Source organism: Pantherophis guttatus, chromosome 4 (assembly GCF_059756535.1).
Source record: "Pantherophis guttatus breed Tessera chromosome 4, ASM5975653v1, whole genome shotgun sequence".
In the NCBI taxonomy this organism is placed as follows: domain Eukaryota; kingdom Metazoa; phylum Chordata; class Lepidosauria; order Squamata; family Colubridae; genus Pantherophis; species Pantherophis guttatus.
In genome coordinates this window covers 149,915,133-149,930,205 of record NC_142066.1, presented here as the reverse complement: position 1 = coordinate 149,930,205, position 15,073 = coordinate 149,915,133, and the positions used below count along the sequence as shown (strand labels likewise).

Below are 15,073 nucleotides of genomic sequence, written 5' to 3'. Positions count from 1 at the left end.
GGTTCGCCATCACGGTACTAGAATATAATGAGGGTAAACCCCATTCCTCACTAGCATTTATGATGTTATCTATTTGGTAATGAAACTTCTGCAAGAAAACCAAGGTCAGAGAGCACCAAGGACCCTTCGTTTCATCTCAGAGCTACAGACATGTTCCTCTGTCAATAACAGACATTTTATTCTGCTCTGCCCTTCTGCTCTGCTGATATTTTGCTGCTTCTGCTATTTAACTGCTTTTGCTTCTACTATTTAACTAATGTTGAGAATCAGCAAGCCAGAAACCTGTCACAATTGAATCTCCCTGCTGATGAGGGGTTCTTTTCCAGGATGTGATGTCAATCTGGCCAATCGGCTATGCCAGCCCTCTTTATCACCATAGGTAATCTAATGATCAGAGGCAGCACAATAGTGGCAGTCATTAGTCATTCTCCAACATGCCAAACCTGTCATTTTAGTAGCGCATGTGGAAAAGGAAGACCTTGCCTTTCAACTGTACTTTGAAACTGGCATTTATATTAATTTAGCATAAGTTAGACCATTTGGAAAATCGTTGTTATTTTTTGGTCAGCCAAAAAGAGGTGCAGAGAAAATATTTCAACCAAAACCCTTGAAGATATCCAGCTGAAAATAGATGATGTCTCCTAACAGATCTTCCACCCATTTCTTTGATTTCCCATTCCTTGAACTATGAAGCAGCTAGAAAATGATGCTTCCCCATTAGAATGTAGGGAAGAATCTTTTTCTCATTAGATCTCAAAGCACTTTGAATCAAATTAGTTTTCCCTCTGATTGCAAACCCAGAATCGTATCCTCTTTGAATCTCAGTCTACCAATGGACTGCAGTCAAGGCTGATAACATACAAACTTACTCCGTTGCCACTTCCACCCTGAAAAATATGTTTGACTTGGTGTTAGGTGCTTTGCATTTCTGCCACATTTCAGCTTGGAATGCTAAAATGCAAAAGAAAGCCTCTTTCTTATCTGTTCAAGGCCTTCTCATCTTCTTCAGACGAATAATATTTGCAAGGAAGGGACAGAGCTAACATTTGCATGGAGGAAGTAGGCAACATGAAGAAAACGTGAATGAATTCTTGATGGCCAGGGTCTTTGTCACAGTGCATTTTGTAATCAGCCTTTCTCATACCCATATAGTCACCTCACACCACCATTAAAGGTTCATTTCATTTCATTTATTAAATTTTTATACCGCCCTTCTCCCGAAGGACTCAGGGTGGTGTACAGCCATATTAAAACAACATATACCCAAAAAATTTAAAAACAATTTAAAATATATTAAAAATTTGGCTCTTATATTAAAAAAAGGTTGCTGCAGACAAGGGAGACATCAATAAATGAAATCATTCTTTGAGGAGCAGAACATGGGAATGCACTGTAAAGTTTCCAGATTTGCATGTTTTCACCCTTCTGCCAGCAGTCCTACATAGTAGCCTCCAGAAATCCTTCTCCTTGAAGTGACATTCCACATACATACCTGCCATCATAAGGAAATGCTTCTCTGTGAGATATGCAAAGAAGTACATTCCAGTGCTAAAAGCACCTGCTAATGTTGGATGTAGATTACACACACACAGAGACACAGACACAGACACAGACACACACACACACACACACACACACACACACACACACAAGTCCCTGGAATTGAAAGTGAGAAAAACAATCGAGTGGAGAGCTTTTGTGATCTACTTCATACAAACTGGAATAAATAACTGTTACTTAAAGAGGTGGGCATCTGGAGCTCCAAATAGTTGCCGGAGAAATTGGAAGCAGTAAAAAATGAGATTCAGTGATGACCTTTATCAGCTTTGATGACAGCTATAAATCAGACTGAAATTCTCATCAGCCTTCTGGACAGAATTCATTTGCACACAAAGGCTGCTGCGTTGCTTTCTGTCTTTGATTGAGGGACGCCCAGTGAAAATGAATACAGCTTCAATAACATGAATCACACATTTCAAAACACAAACGGAGAGCTATTATTCATTGGTTCTGAAGACTGAGATGATTACAGGACTTGGAGACTAGCAAAGGCTTATTGTGTTTTCCTTTGGGTCATGAAGCCAATCAATTTTGGCTTCTTTAATGCAAGCCAATTTGCTCTTCATTAAATTTTTAACCCTTTGCTGATGACGTGAATTGACTGTAACAGCAGGACCAACCAATCAATGCTGGTTTAATTCCTTTTTGCTTTTCACCTTATAAAGACAGGATATTATTAACTTCTCAAAGGCAATCCAATCTTTAGAAAAAGGACTTCATTTCTCAGAATATAACAAGGAGGCATAGAGTTTTCCTTTCCAAAAGACTGTCCTTGGGCGTAAACAAACTTTTTATGTAACATAAGAGTTTACATCTAAAAACAGCTTTTCTACCTTGGGCTTTGTCCAGATGTTTGTGAACTTCAACTCCCAGAAGTCCTGAGCCACCCACAGCCTTTGCTATGAATTCTGGGAGTTGAAGTTCAAACATGTGGAGAATGCCAAGATTAGGGAATGATATTTTAAAAAGTGAGCAGTGCTGAAGTCACAGGTAAGGCCAGGAATATTATTGCACCATGTGTACAAAATAATTAAACACAATACATGAATAGTACACAATACAGATTTTGAGGAGTTTTTATATCGCAGCCAGGACTAAAACTTTCATGTATGGACTATCAGTTGTTCTGCCATCAGGTTGCTTGCTTTCCTAACAATTTTTATAGGCTTGCTACAGTGGCGGGTTTCAGAATTTTTTACTACTGGTTCTGTGGGTGTGGCTTGGTGGGCGTGGCAAGGGAAGGATACTGTAAAATTTCCATTCTCACCGTCCAGTTCGCTCCCACAGAGAGGGACTCCTCAGGGTGCTGTCGGCCAAATTATGTCGGCTGGCGACACCCAGGGGGAGAGCCTTCTCTGTGGGAGCCCCTGCCCTTTGGAATGAACTGCCCCCGGACATACGCAAGATCTCTGACCTCCGAGTTTTCCGCTGTGCTCTTAAGACCCTGCTCTTCCGACAGGCAGGGCTAGCTTCATAAATTGAGTTTTAAATTTAGAATTCTTAAATTTTTGGGTTTTTTAGTTAATTGGCCTTAAATGTAATACTTTTAATAATTTTTTAAATTTAAATTGTGATATTTGTATTGTGTTTTTACCTGGTTGTACACCGCCCCGAGTTCTTCGGGAGAGGGGCAGTATAGAAATAAAATTATCCTTATCCTTATCCTTATTCTTATCCTTATCCCTCCCCACTCGAGGGGAAGGTTACTACAAAATCCCCATTTCCTCCCAATCAGCTGGGACTCGGGAGGCAGAGAATAGATGAGGGCAGGACCAGTCAGAATTTTTACTAACGGTTCTCCGAATGACTCAAAATTTCCGCTACCGGTTCTCCAGAAGTGGTCAGAACCTGCTGAAACCCACCTTTGGCTTGCTATACAATATGGAATGGCTAGGTTTTCTACTTTCTTAGAGACTAAAAGTTACATTAACTTGTGGACATCTACTCTCATTTCATTTCACATTTTATTTTCATTTTTCTTAAAATTAATATGAATTTAAGAGTACCTAGACAACTTTGGTTTATCTCAAAGTAGCTTAAGTAGGATTCTGCCTACTTAATGCCAGGATGGGAAAATACCAAGAAATCCCAGGGTTGTATACTTGACTGAGAAGTTGAAATAAATCTTGGAAGAAAGCAATTGCAGTCACTTTTGTAGTGTTCCTCCAAAAAAGTGACAGGGATGTGAGTGTCTAGTTACCAAGAGTTGAATTTGTCTCAAAGTAAATTACCTTATTGCCATTTACAGGTAGTCCTTGAGTTACTACAAGTTGCTTAGTGACTAGTTAAGGCCACAAAAAGGGTACTCATGTCCTGGATTTGAATTTTCAACACTAGTCATGAGACCACACATTTGGGACTCTTAGCAACTGGCCTGCATTTATGGCTGTTTGCAATGCTCCCCAGTCACGTGATCACAATTTGTGACAATTTTTTTGTGCCAGAAACCAGTGTTTACTTCCAGTTTCTGGCAAAAGAAACCCACCAGAAACAGTTGGTTCCATGTGTTGATGGAAGTGGGGGATAATGATATGTTTTAAAAACTGAGTTAGTATATATCTGATTTAAAATATCTAATCTGTGACTCTGATGCTATCTGAAATCATGAGAATTGAAGATGCTTCTCTATTGTAGACATTATCCAGTGCCTTCTAAGCATAGGTTAGCTCTCTCTTTAGGAACAGGAACTGGTCCTCTCTGAAGCAAATGAAGCTAGCATCCTAGTTCAGAAAAGTTGTAATCAAAATTTTCTATTTTTCTTTTCCTAGTATCCAATTGTTTTTTCTCTTCTGTTTTCTGATCCTCTTTGTTTGAAATGGCAAGTAATAAATGTAGATCTGGATGTTTGTTTAAGTAAGCTAGATGTTTTGCCACAAAGCTATGGTCCTCTCTTAATTATCCTCTGGCCCATATGTGATAGGTATAAATCACCCTCTTCTTCTGTTCTCTCTCCTCTTTTAGATACAGAATTCATTTATAGAGACCAGAATGGCTCAGTGATAGTGCACAATGTGGAAACAAACCATTCAACAGTTTTAATAGAAAACAAAATCATTGTGAGTATCTTCTTGAATAGGTCATACAGTTGCACATCTGTCTGGGTTAAGAAAGAACATGCCTTTAGTTACTTGAACAGAAGTTGAATATTCTAACTGAAACAACACTGAAAAATACAAAAACATATATTTTTATATATGCTTTATATATGTGTGTGTTTGTATGTACACTGAGAGTTTAGGCACTGAAGACAAATTCCTTGTGTTCTAATCACACTTAATCAATAAAGAATATTTTATTCTATTCCATTCCCTATTCTATTCTATTTTCTATATTCTGTTCTATTCTGTTCTATTCTGTTCTATTCTATTCTATTCTATTCTATTCTATTCTATTCTATTCTACTCTACTCTACTCTACTCTACTCTACTCTACTCTACTCTATTCTATTCTCTATTGTACTCTACTCTATTCTACTGTACTCTACTCAACTGTACTCTATTCTACTCTACTAAGTAGAAGTTGAGATTTGTGAGTATTCTTAGCCAAACACTTCCAATAAATAATATAATTCCTTTTCCTTGTAAAATGAAGAGCTGGCAATCAACAAGAATAGGCTAAGAAAAATTTTAAGTTACTAATTTTTTTAAAAAAGGAATAAATGCATCTCTTCCCGCTTGTTTGCCTTCATGTCGTGAGTTTCTTTTGAAAGCAGGGTCCAGGTGACATGTGTTTGTCACTGTTGCTCAGCTCAACCTAAACCCTCTAACCTTAAAAGTAAGACTTGAAGGATATAATTCAGCTTTAACTCCACCGAAAGATCACTGGGGAGACTGTGATAAATTCTGCAAGAAATTCACTGGTATAGTGGTTACAATGCAGTATTGCAAGGTGACTCTGCCCATTGCCAGGAGTTAGATCCTGATGGGCCTCAAGGTTTCAAGGTTGACTCAGCCTTCCATCCTTCAGAGGTCAGTAAAATGAGGACCCAGATTGTTGGGGGCAATATGCAAATAATATTGCAGGATCCAATCTGGGTCGGTCACATAATTTAGTCTTCTGAGCTTTCGGACTCATGCTGTAGTTCATCCTCAGGGAACTTATCTTTACTGGAATGTGTGCAAATAGTACTGATATTGTAACCCACCCAGAGAGCTCTGTAAATAAATAAATAAATAACTGTATTGTCATTGTACATGTATACACATACAATGAAATTCACTTAACACCCAAAGACCAGGTCCAACACACATAACAATCCCCAAACACACTCCCACCCACCACAATTCCCCACCCCTAAACCACCCAAACATCCACACAACAGACCACATAATGCTGTCCAACAGCTCACTGATGGTGGCCTTTTAGTACATTGTTGAGTGCAATTTTAGCTCTGGGATCAAAACTATTCAGAAGATGTGTGGTCCGAGTTTTAATTGTTCTGTATCTTCTGCCAGAAGGCAACAGTCCAAAAAGATTGTAAGCAGGATGGGAAGAGTCTTTGAGAATGTTATGCAACTTTCTCAAACAGCGAGATTCGAAGATGTCGTCCAGGCTGGTAGCTGGAGTCTGATGATATTCTGGGCAGTTTTAATGATTCTGTGTAGAGCCTTTTTGTCCATCACAGAGCTGCTCCCATACCATGCAAGAATGCCATATGTCAGGACACTCTCAATGGTGCTGTGATAGAAGGACAGAAGTAGATGCTGAGATAGATTTATTTTCCTGAGCATTCTCAGAAAGTACAGCCTCTTCTGTGCCTTCTTCACAAGCATGTTAGCATTCATAGTCCATGAGAGGTCCTCCGAGATATAAGTGCCCAGAAATTTAAAACTACCCACCCTCTCTACCTCCTCACCATTTATGTACAATGGTAGATGTACATCTCCCTTCCTCCTGAAGTCAATTATAAGTTCTTTAGTTTTTGTGTAAAGCACTGGGGTGATATATAAATCTAAGTGCTGTTGCTATTGCTACATTATTTTCAATTCAGTTAGAAATTTAAAATGTCCCCAATTTTTTGCAATATTTATATTAACATAGTAGGAGAGATCACATAAGCCAATGTTTCTCAACCTTGGGAACTTTAAGAGTGTGGACTTCAACTCCCAGAATTCCCCACCTCCCATTTGCTGGCCAGGGAATTGTAGGAGCTGAAGTCCACACCTGTTATAGTTGTCAAGTTAAGAACCACGAACATTGGTCCATACAGAGCACAGTGGTTAGAGTGCAGTACTGCAGGCTATTTCAGTTGACTGTTAGCTGCAGTTCAGCAGTTCAAATCTCACCGGCTCATGGTTGACTCAGCCTTCCATCCTTCCGAGGTGGGTAAAATGAGGACCCAGATTGTTGGGGCAATAGGCTGACTCTATAAACTTCTTAAAGAGGGCTGTGAAAGCACCATGAAGCGGTATATAAGTCTAAGTGCTATTGCTATACCTCATCTTTGCTCAATTCCAGAATCCAAAAATATAGACTTCCTAAAGATGGCTATTTAACTTCATCTGAACACATCCAGGAAGAGGTAGACCATAACCTTGCTAGATAATTGGTTTCATTATTAAACTTCTCTTTTTATTAGGAATTATTTCCTCTCATTGAACTGGAATCTGACATCCTGGAATTTAAGTCCCTTATTCTGTATCTTACATTCTGGAATAATAAGGAAGCCATTGTATAAAACCTTCCCTGGTCAAGCATTCTTAGAGATTTCTTACTAACTAAAAACACAAATTTTATATCCTTTTATTTAATTTCATAGTTAATTTTCTCTGCTACCTAGATTTTACTTCGCACATTGTGAGTTCTGTGTATCATTCATTATATAAAATTCAAAAATGTGAGCTTGGCCTTTAAAATTCGGTTTTGGCTGACCGTTAACAACATCAGGACTTTACACATAAAACAAATATTAATTCTCATAAGACGGATCAAAATATAAAGCAGATGTTTACAAGTTTTAGGAAACATACTAATGCGTTAGGCATGTTGTAAAAGTTATGCATGCTTATTAAAATTTGATAAATAAAAATAAAATAAATAAAGCAGATATTTACAGTTTTTAGTAAACATACCAATATGTTAGGCATGTGGTAAGAGTTATGGAAGCATATCTCTTTTTTATATTGTATTTTATAGTGTTTTATTTTTATTATAGACATATTTTTGTGTTATTACTTTTAACGTTGTAAGCCACTCATTATACCTCATATACTGAGATGAGTGGCAATTAAATTAATATTAGAATGTATTTATTTGAGATGCTGGGTTTTGTTTTATTTTTCAGGTGTCTATAAAAGCTATTAAATACGAAGTTTCGCCAGATAGAGAGTATGGACTCTTTGCCTATGACATTGTACCGGTAAGTAAAAAGACTGTATTTATTTTGTTTTCAGTTTAATGGTGTTTTCTTGACGTGACAGTATAACTTTACCCAGAGAAAGATTCCTACTGAAATGATTGGTCTTGAAATCAGGGCTTCATTATACATAATTGTATGTAATAATTTCAAAGAATGGAAATAAGAGCATAAAGGAAGGGGGAAATAGCAACATCATGACAAGAAAGAGATGAATTATTAATTTAAAGAAGGTAAAATGGGGCATCTCTAGGGATGAAGAATTATTTCAAAAGGAAGTAGGAGGTGGTCCTACAGTTGTTATTTTTGCTGAAGCATTTACATATATGCCAGCTAAAGGATAATTTAGAAAAAAATATAGGTATATAATTGTTGGCTGGGCACTTGATCGTTTTGGTGGATTCCTCTCGATCTGGAGTTAGGAATGAGTACCAAAATGGCTCTATTGCTGAGAAAATTGCCTAATCATGCCTATGGAATTATCAGAAGTGGAGTTCAACTTGAAGATGCTCCTTATTCTTCAATAGCATAAATGTCACCTTTGATTTTAGGATTAGATTTGGTATATATGATGAGAAATCCCTATTTATACAAAGGAAGATGTGTTACATCTAGCAAAATATAAAAAGTATCACTGGTGGATCGAGCAATTGTTGGTCCTTTGGTTATGAAAACTATAAAACATTTGTTTACAACCTATTGCTTCCATTTGGGAAATTCAGTTTCATACGTACCACCAACACAGCCATTGGCTGGAGGATTAATGGGAACTGAAGTCCAACTCCCATAACTCAGAATTTGAGCTACTTTAGATAGACAAAACTGCTGTAGCACTTTGACTTTGCTGCAAGAACTTATAATCTTCTTTGTTTAAATATCTATGGAGATCCTCAGTCATCCAGGTCATGGTTGTCTCAAAGGTGCTTTTTCAGGAGGCAACTGGACTTTCTTGTCTATCTTTGAAGATGTTTCACTTCTTATCCAAGAAGCTTCTTCTTGGATGAAAGCTTGGAAGAAGCTTCTTGGATGAGAAGCGAAAGGTCTTCAAAGAAAAACAAGAAAGTCCAGTTGCCTCCTGAAAAAGCACCTTTGGGACAACCATGACCTGGATGACTGAGGATCTCCATAGATATTTAACTATGGGATGAGCACCCTTTGAATGATGTATGAACAGAGTATGAATGGATTTCCAGAAAAAAATTGCAGACCACAGGAACCATTTGCACTTCAGTTTGAGATGATGATGATGATGATGATGATGATGATGATGATGATGATTATTATTATTATTATTATTATTATTATTATTATTATTATTATTATTATTATTATTAGTTGAATTTCTATACCGCCCTTCTCCCGAAGGACTCAGGGTGGTGAACAGAATAAGATTTCATATACATATAATATATATATATTTTTATAAACAGTAAATAATAAATTGAGTCAACTTAGTGTATCTGCTAAGACCTTGGCATAGAATTTAGATGTTTATGCTAGCCCTGCTTGTTGAAACAGAAAGGTCTTCAGGGCACCTCAGAAAGTGCGAAGATCTGGGATTATTCGTATTCCAGGGGGTATTTTGTTCCAAAGAGTAGGTGCCCCCACAGAAGGCTCTCTCCCTTGGAACTACTAGACAACATTGTTTTAATGATGGTACTATGAGTAAGCCTACTCTGTGAGAGCGTATTGGTTGGTGGGAGGTTATCGGTTGCAGCAGGTGGTCTCGTAAGTACTCAGGTCCTAAGCCATGGAGCACTTTAAAGGTAAGAACCAACACCTTGAAGCGCACTCAGAAGGTCACCGGAAGCCAGTGCAGCTCGCGTAGAAGAGGTGATACATGTGAGCGCCATGTTGCTCCCATAATTACTCACATGGCCGCATTCTGGACCAGTTGGAGCTTCCGGGTGCACTTCAAGGAAAGCCCCATGTAGAAAGCATTACAGTAGTCAAGTTGGGAAATGACGAGGGCTTGAGTGACTGTGCGTAATGAGTCCCGGTCTAGAAAGGATAAAGACCAGACAGACTCATTCCCAACAGTCTACATCTGTCTTCAACAATGAAGGGACACAAGGCAGAAGGTACTTGAAAAAGTACCTTTGGGACTTTTTTGTTTAACTTTCTTACCAAACTTTCTTAATCATTATAAATTTTAACAGAAAGTAAATGTCAGTAGCTTTCACTGCTGAAATAGCTCATTAATTATAATACCTCTCTTCCCATGTCAGGCTTAAGGTTGATATATCAGCATGCATGAATATTCAGTTGCTTAAATGTCCAAGGAATTTAAACCCAATCATTGGACCAGCAATCTTCTTGGGACCATTATCTTCAAAATCTAAATAATTTATATTCCAAACAAGAAATAAAGAAGGGGGATTAAACTAGATTATGAAATAGTTGGAAATGCTTAGTTATATCTTTGAAAGTGAAGATATGTAGAATTCTGATATATTTTCTATTTCACAAATAGCGGCTTGTTCCTCTCTGTTAGCAGGTGAACTGAATAAATTATGCAAAAGAATCAGGTTTACAATTGAAGAAGCTCTGAAGAAGAAAAGTTAACATCAATGATGCAGAATGTTCATCTCCTTTTTCATAAATAGCAAAACAAAAATATGCAACCCAAGTTATATTGGGCAATTGTAGAACTGTAATTTCAGGATTCATACCATAGGAGCAGCTTCGATATTCAGATAATCAGACTCTGAGTAGAACTATAGAAATCAATGGAATCTAATGTGATCATGAATCTAATCCAATGAGTATTATTTCAAATGGGGGTAAATCAGCTCTGTTCGTCTTGCATCAGGTGCCATCATGGTTGGTAAATAGGCATCAGCTCTGGATTGATGGCACAGTTAATTAAAAGAATCATCAACTATCAAAGAATTACTGGCTTGAGTGGAATTCCTATTTAGCCTAAGGCCGTGATGGCGAACCTATGGTATGTGAAGCCATATTGGTGGGCACACGAGCTCAGCTCCAGCACACATGCACGCACCGGCCAGCTGATTTTTGGGCCTTCTGGGGCCACCAGAAGTAGGGAAACAGGCTGTTTCCTGCCTCCGGAGGACTTTGGGGGGAGGCCCATTTTTCTCTCTTCCCAGCCTCCAGAGCCTTTCTAGGAGTCTGGAGAGGGTGAAAAGTTGGCAAATGGGCCGTTTTTGGCCTCCGGGGGGTTGGGGAAGGCAGTTTTTGCCCTCCCCAGACTCCTAGAAAGGCTCTGGAGGCTGGGGACAGCAAAAAACGGGCCTACCATGCCATCATGTGCCAAGAGCGAGGGGAGCATGGGGGAGTCGCGCATGCATGCGTGGGGGCAGGGTGCATAGAATTATGGGTGTGGGCACACATGTGCCCCCACCCCCTGCTCCTGGCACGCGATGGCAAAAAGGTTAGCCATCACTGGCCTAAGGCATACAGACAGGACATATGAACTTTTATGCCTTTTCTTTCAGAAAAGTTGAAAGAGCTACAAATTAAATTCCAACTAAACTCCAAAGTTACCAGAAGGGTCAGGATAAAAGTCATACAGTGAAACGTCCCTCTGAAAGTCTTTTCTTCTGGCTGACTCTAAGATCCACTGACAGAAAAGGATGTTAATATCATTTTTAAAAAGGAGCAGAGAAATGCTTTGGCAAGGAAGGAGACATATTACATCACATCCAATAGACTAGCGAGGTGCCCACAATCCTGAAACTAAGTAAAAGCATGCAGAGAAAATTCAGGATTGTTAAATTTTCACATTTCTGAGTCGGGAAGGATTTGGACTCATCATGGATTCAATCTAGCAGTCTACAACACGGGTGTCAAACTCATGGTGTCATGTTGTCATCGTGTGATATATCACAACTTTTTTCCCTTCATGGAGCTGGGTTGGGCGTGGCCTGTGCATGACGCATCCTTTCCACGGCCTACAGGTTTGACACCCCTGGTCTACAAATACTCTTTGGCTATTTGCAATTATGTTTTATTTTATTTATTTATTAAACAAATTTATATAGCCATCCAACTCACGCATAGATGACTCCAGTCAGCTTACATTTTTTTAAAAAAAATTAAAATCCACATTATAATAAAATCCATTAAACAAACCCCAACCAGCTCCCATATGCTTTCGTATTCATAAGATTTGTTTAACTTGGAAGGATTTGTTCAAAAATTCATGAATGAAATAATGAATGCACAATAGCAGATACATAGATTGCTCACATGGAATGGCCAGCCATTAGGATCAGCCAATTTTCACCAAGGATTAATTGGTAAGCAAGAGGCTATGGTGAGTTTGTAACTATATCCACAACTCAGGGGTAAAATCCAGCAGGTTCTAGAGAACCAGTAGTGGAAATTTTAAACTGTTCGGAGAACCGGTAGCGGAAATTTTGAGTAGTTCAGAGAACCGGCAAATACCACCTCTGGCTGGCCTCAGAGTGGGGTGGGAATGGAGATTTTGCAATATCCTTCCCCCAGGAGTGGGGAGGGAATGGGGATTTTGCAGTATCCTTCCCTGGAGTAGAGTGGGAATGGGGATTTTGTAGTATCCTTCCCCTGCCACGCCCATCAAGCCATGCACACCAAGCCACACCATGCCCACCAAGCCATGCCCACAGAACCGGTAGTAAAAAAATTAGGATTTCACCACTGCCACAACTATTATGTGGCACACATAGGCTTGTCTTGTCACCCACATATTGATAAAAAATGGCATTCTGCACCTACATAGAGATTTAATTCTTGGTTGGTTTTACTTCTGTTTCATTTCTTTTCTGATGGTTTACATTTTCCAAGCACTTTTAGATATTTGTTACATTTTAATATTTGTTTTAAAAAACATTGGCAGCTTTTTAGCTAATTGATTGAATGCAGGTGAACCCCTCCTGTTTTGACTAAAAAAAAGTTCCTTTTTATTGGATCAGATTTGATAACTCTTTTTGTTTTCTAGAGAATACAAATACTAATAAATAATACAAGTGGCAAGCATTTTTCATTAATGGGCCTCTCTCCTCTAACATGTAAGAGGCAGTGTTCAGAATTCTTTGCAAGGAAAACTGGCATAGAAATTCTTATTAAATTTAATAAATGTCTCTAATAAAGATGCTGCCAGCCAAGGCAGAGCTATTATTTTTTCCCAACTAAATATAATCAATTAAACTTCACATTATGCATCACACAGACGTTAGCTGAGGAATTCTGGGAGTTGAAATCCATGCATCTTGACAAACACTGCATTGGACAGATACTTAACTATCTTGGTAAAGAGCCCTCAAAGCCATATTCTGTGCTCAAACTTTTAAACCTTTAAGTAAGTATTATTCAGATTAAATAATTAATTTTAAAATATTGAAGTAAAGACAATAGTGAAATCCAAATCTTTTTATTAATGGTTCTGTGGGTGTAGCTTGGTGGGTGTGGCTTGGTGGGCATGGCAAGAGAAGGATATTGCAAAATCTCCATTCCCACCCCACTTCAGGGGAAAGATACTGCAAAATCCCCATTCCCTCCCAACTCCTGGGGGAAGGATATTGCAAAATGTCCATTCTCACCCCACTTTGGGGCCAGCCAGAGATGATATTTGCTGGTTCTCCAAACTATGCAAAATTTCCACTACCGGTTCTCCAGAACCTGCTGGATTTCACCCCTGAGTAAAGATCTATGTATTCTCCATATCCAACCCTATCAAACTGTAAAGTGGTACATCTTATTTAAGTACTGTATATTACTATGTGAAGCTTTACGATCATCAAAATTAATTGCACTTTGTCTAACTCAAAATACAAAAAACATGAAACAGTAAATAAAAGTAAGCCTTGCTGTAGTCATACAGCTTGATGTTAACTTGAGAATATTAAATTGCTTTCATTATGAATGGAGAGATGATAAAATTGCCGTAGAAATAAAAATTTCCCTGTATCTTTCTTACATCCATTTGTTAGCCAACTAGCTGCAATCAACAGAACCATTCAGTCCTAGAATTGGTGATGATAATTCATTCTATCAAGTTCTACCAGCTTTTTATTCTGTACAAGGAAATCAAACTGAAGCATCCAGAAAGTGATAGCATTTATGTAAAAAAAAAAATCCTTCTATTTCTCTAAGTAATTAATTTCATTGTCAAAGTGCTTTTATTGTAAGTAACATTTTCCTAACATTTAACCAACCTGGCTTCTTGAAACATAAATATTTCATGTCTTGCCATCTGGACCAAGAGAAAACCCGCTGGCATTCTTCTGTGCCTCCCTCTTGGATATTAAAAAAAGTGATTTCACATTCTCCCACCTCAATATTCCCAGATCTTTCTTCGTCTGGTTTAATTTCTAGTCCCCAATAATTCTCGTTGCTCTGCTCAGTATCTGTTCCAATTTCTTCCATTCAGCTTTTCATTTAGAGATCTTTCAGGGATCTTCTTCACAAGCTTACTTATTAAACAAGATATTCCTTACTTTAAGCACAATGACTTTGATCCCTGTTTCCCAAAAATTTGTTTTCATTTGTCTTTTCTTGTTTTTTTAACCTATCATTTTCAATTGTGTTTCTCTCTTGTAGGATATTAGCTATCCAACCCCTATTCCAATTTGAAATACGCAGACAAGTGTTTCCACTACTTCTCTTAAGCCATTGATAAAAATACTGAAGTTTGCAGGTCCCAGGTCTTAACTTTGTGGCACCTTAATCTATAATTCACTTTGATAAGCATATTATTAGGTACATTTTGAGTACAATGTTCAATTTTTCCTGCCCTATGCTTAGCTAGCTTATTAATTGGATCACCAGAAATTGTCAATTTTTGTTTGCTGAAATCAATATCATGTCTATCGCATTCCCTCAATCCACTAAGAAAGGTAGTAATTTAAAAAATAAGAATTAGTCTGACTTGTTGTGCTCACTATGTTGTTTCCATGGTGCTTACAGATCAATCATTTTAAAATCTGCTCTAAATCTTCCCAGGCACTGCTATCAAATTGGCTGGCTAATATCTCCTTGGATCTTGCATTTCTCTTTCTTGAAGATAAGGACAACATTTGCTGTCTTCCTGTCATGTGGAATGTCATCAGTGCTTCTCCAGAATCTATTAAAGATTGATAACTAAGGTTTCAGAGAGACCATCAGCAAACTAGGGTGTAATTCATCATGCCTTGGAGATTTAAACTAATTCATAGT

The 15,073-nt window shown here is 38.1% G+C and overlaps 1 protein-coding gene across 4 annotated transcripts in view; it reads left to right on the top strand.

Annotated features, from left to right (window-relative positions):
* DPP6 (dipeptidyl peptidase like 6) overlaps positions 1 to 15,073 on the top strand; it is a 545,144-nt gene that overhangs the window by 375,570 nt on the left and 154,501 nt on the right. For all 4 annotated transcript variants that reach the window (XM_034401660.3, XM_060683461.2, XM_034401658.3 and 1 more), the window contains exons 4-5: positions 4,522 to 4,616; positions 7,844 to 7,918. In XM_034401660.3, coding sequence (XP_034257551.1) covers positions 4,522 to 4,616; positions 7,844 to 7,918 — 170 coding nt within the window. The remainder of the gene's footprint in view (positions 1 to 4,521; positions 4,617 to 7,843; positions 7,919 to 15,073) is intronic.